The sequence below is a fragment of the Saimiri boliviensis genome, chromosome 18 (assembly GCF_048565385.1).
Source record: "Saimiri boliviensis isolate mSaiBol1 chromosome 18, mSaiBol1.pri, whole genome shotgun sequence".
Lineage (NCBI taxonomy): Eukaryota > Metazoa > Chordata > Mammalia > Primates > Cebidae > Saimiri > Saimiri boliviensis.
The window spans coordinates 14,482,624-14,484,071 of NC_133466.1; the positions used below are offsets into that span (position 1 = coordinate 14,482,624).

At 40.7% G+C, this 1,448-nt stretch overlaps 1 protein-coding gene across 1 annotated transcript; it reads left to right on the forward strand.

Moving 5' to 3' along the window:
* The first annotated feature begins 305 nt into the window (after positions 1-305).
* KRTAP7-1 (keratin associated protein 7-1) lies at positions 306-1,166 on the forward strand. Its single transcript, XM_003927674.4, has one exon. It carries the CDS (start codon positions 516-518, stop codon positions 777-779), a length of 264 nt encoding a protein of 87 aa, XP_003927723.1. The 5' UTR covers positions 306-515; the 3' UTR covers positions 780-1,166.
* Positions 1,167-1,448: the final 282 nt, after the last annotated feature.

Consider the following 1,448-nt stretch of genomic DNA (forward strand, 5'->3'; position numbering starts at 1 on the left):
TTGTTTTAAAATGGCACGTGGAGTAAATTTCAAGAGGTTATAGAATTTCAGTTTGATCTTTCAAAATAATGTTCAAAAGACCTCAATAGATGGCCTTGTCTTGGCTTGAAGTGTTTTCATTCTTGCCAAAGCTTTTTTAGTCTAGCTGTGTCAGTTGCGAAGGGTTTATAATCAGAGGATTTAAAGAGTCTCACATGATGCAATCAAGCACAGTAGTTAAACTATGGGACTCTGATGAAAAGAATTCAATTACATGTCAAGTATGGTCACTGGCTTTAAAAATAGTACAGAGAAAAGCCAACAAAAATGTGGGCAATGAGTCTGTGCATTCCTTATAAGCATTTTATTAGAAAAGAATGGGATTACCTACGCAAATTAGTGGGAAGATGTTTAGACAGAGGTGTTGTGCCCACCTGCTTGAGGTATAAAAAGCCCTGCGCAAGAAGAGACCTTCATTCACACTTGGGTAACTTACCCTTCGCAATCCACCTAAAGACTTCTCAACTGTTGCCACCATGACTCGTTACTTCTGCTGTGGAAGCTACTTCCCAGGGTATCCCTACTATGGAACCAACTTCCACAGGACCTTCAGAGCCACCCCCTTGAACTGTGTTGTGCCTCTGGGCTCTCCCCTGAACTATGGCTGTGGATGCAATGGCTACAGCTCCCTGGGCTACGGCTTTGGTGGTAGCAACATCAACAACCTGGACTGCTGCTATGGTGGCAGTTTCTACAGGCCATGGGGCTCTGGCTCTGGCTTTGGCTACAGCACCTACTGATGGACCAGTGGCTCCAGCGACTACAGGACTCTCAATCAATTCTCTGCAACCTGAAGAGCAATGACTGTCTTCTTGACTTCCCAAGTGCTTGGGTGATATGTCTTCCATCTTCTTGCTGACTTCTTGCTGTGGTCCTTGTCTTTGATGCTGTTGGACAAGTCACCCAGGACTCAAGTACTGAACTGATACTCATCTACAGCCAAAGGAAGCAAGATGCATTTTTTGTCATACTTGAATTTTAGCAGTGAAACAGTAGCTTGCCTCCCATGGTTGCTCTGCTCATGTATTATTAACTTCTACATCAACATTAATGTATTACAAATTGGGTGTGGGTCGGAAGGGGATTTTCTGTTAGTATCCTAATAAATCTATTTCCTTCAGCATAAACATTTTTGTTCTGGTTATTTATTTTACTTTGCTTTTATGCTCTTGAATTCATCAACCAGTTTAAACCTGTAATGGTTGACTTCAATCAAATTTTATTCTGATTTCAGACTATATAGTCAGGATAGGGTGTTGCCTAATAATTTTTTATTTTTACATTGATACTTCAATTTTAAAAACTCCCTGGAAGCATCCCAAATTTAACCCAGACATACTGCAATCGTTGGCATTTCTCAATGCTGATTATAAAGCAGGAATATTTCTTAGCTGTTGAATGCTAAAACA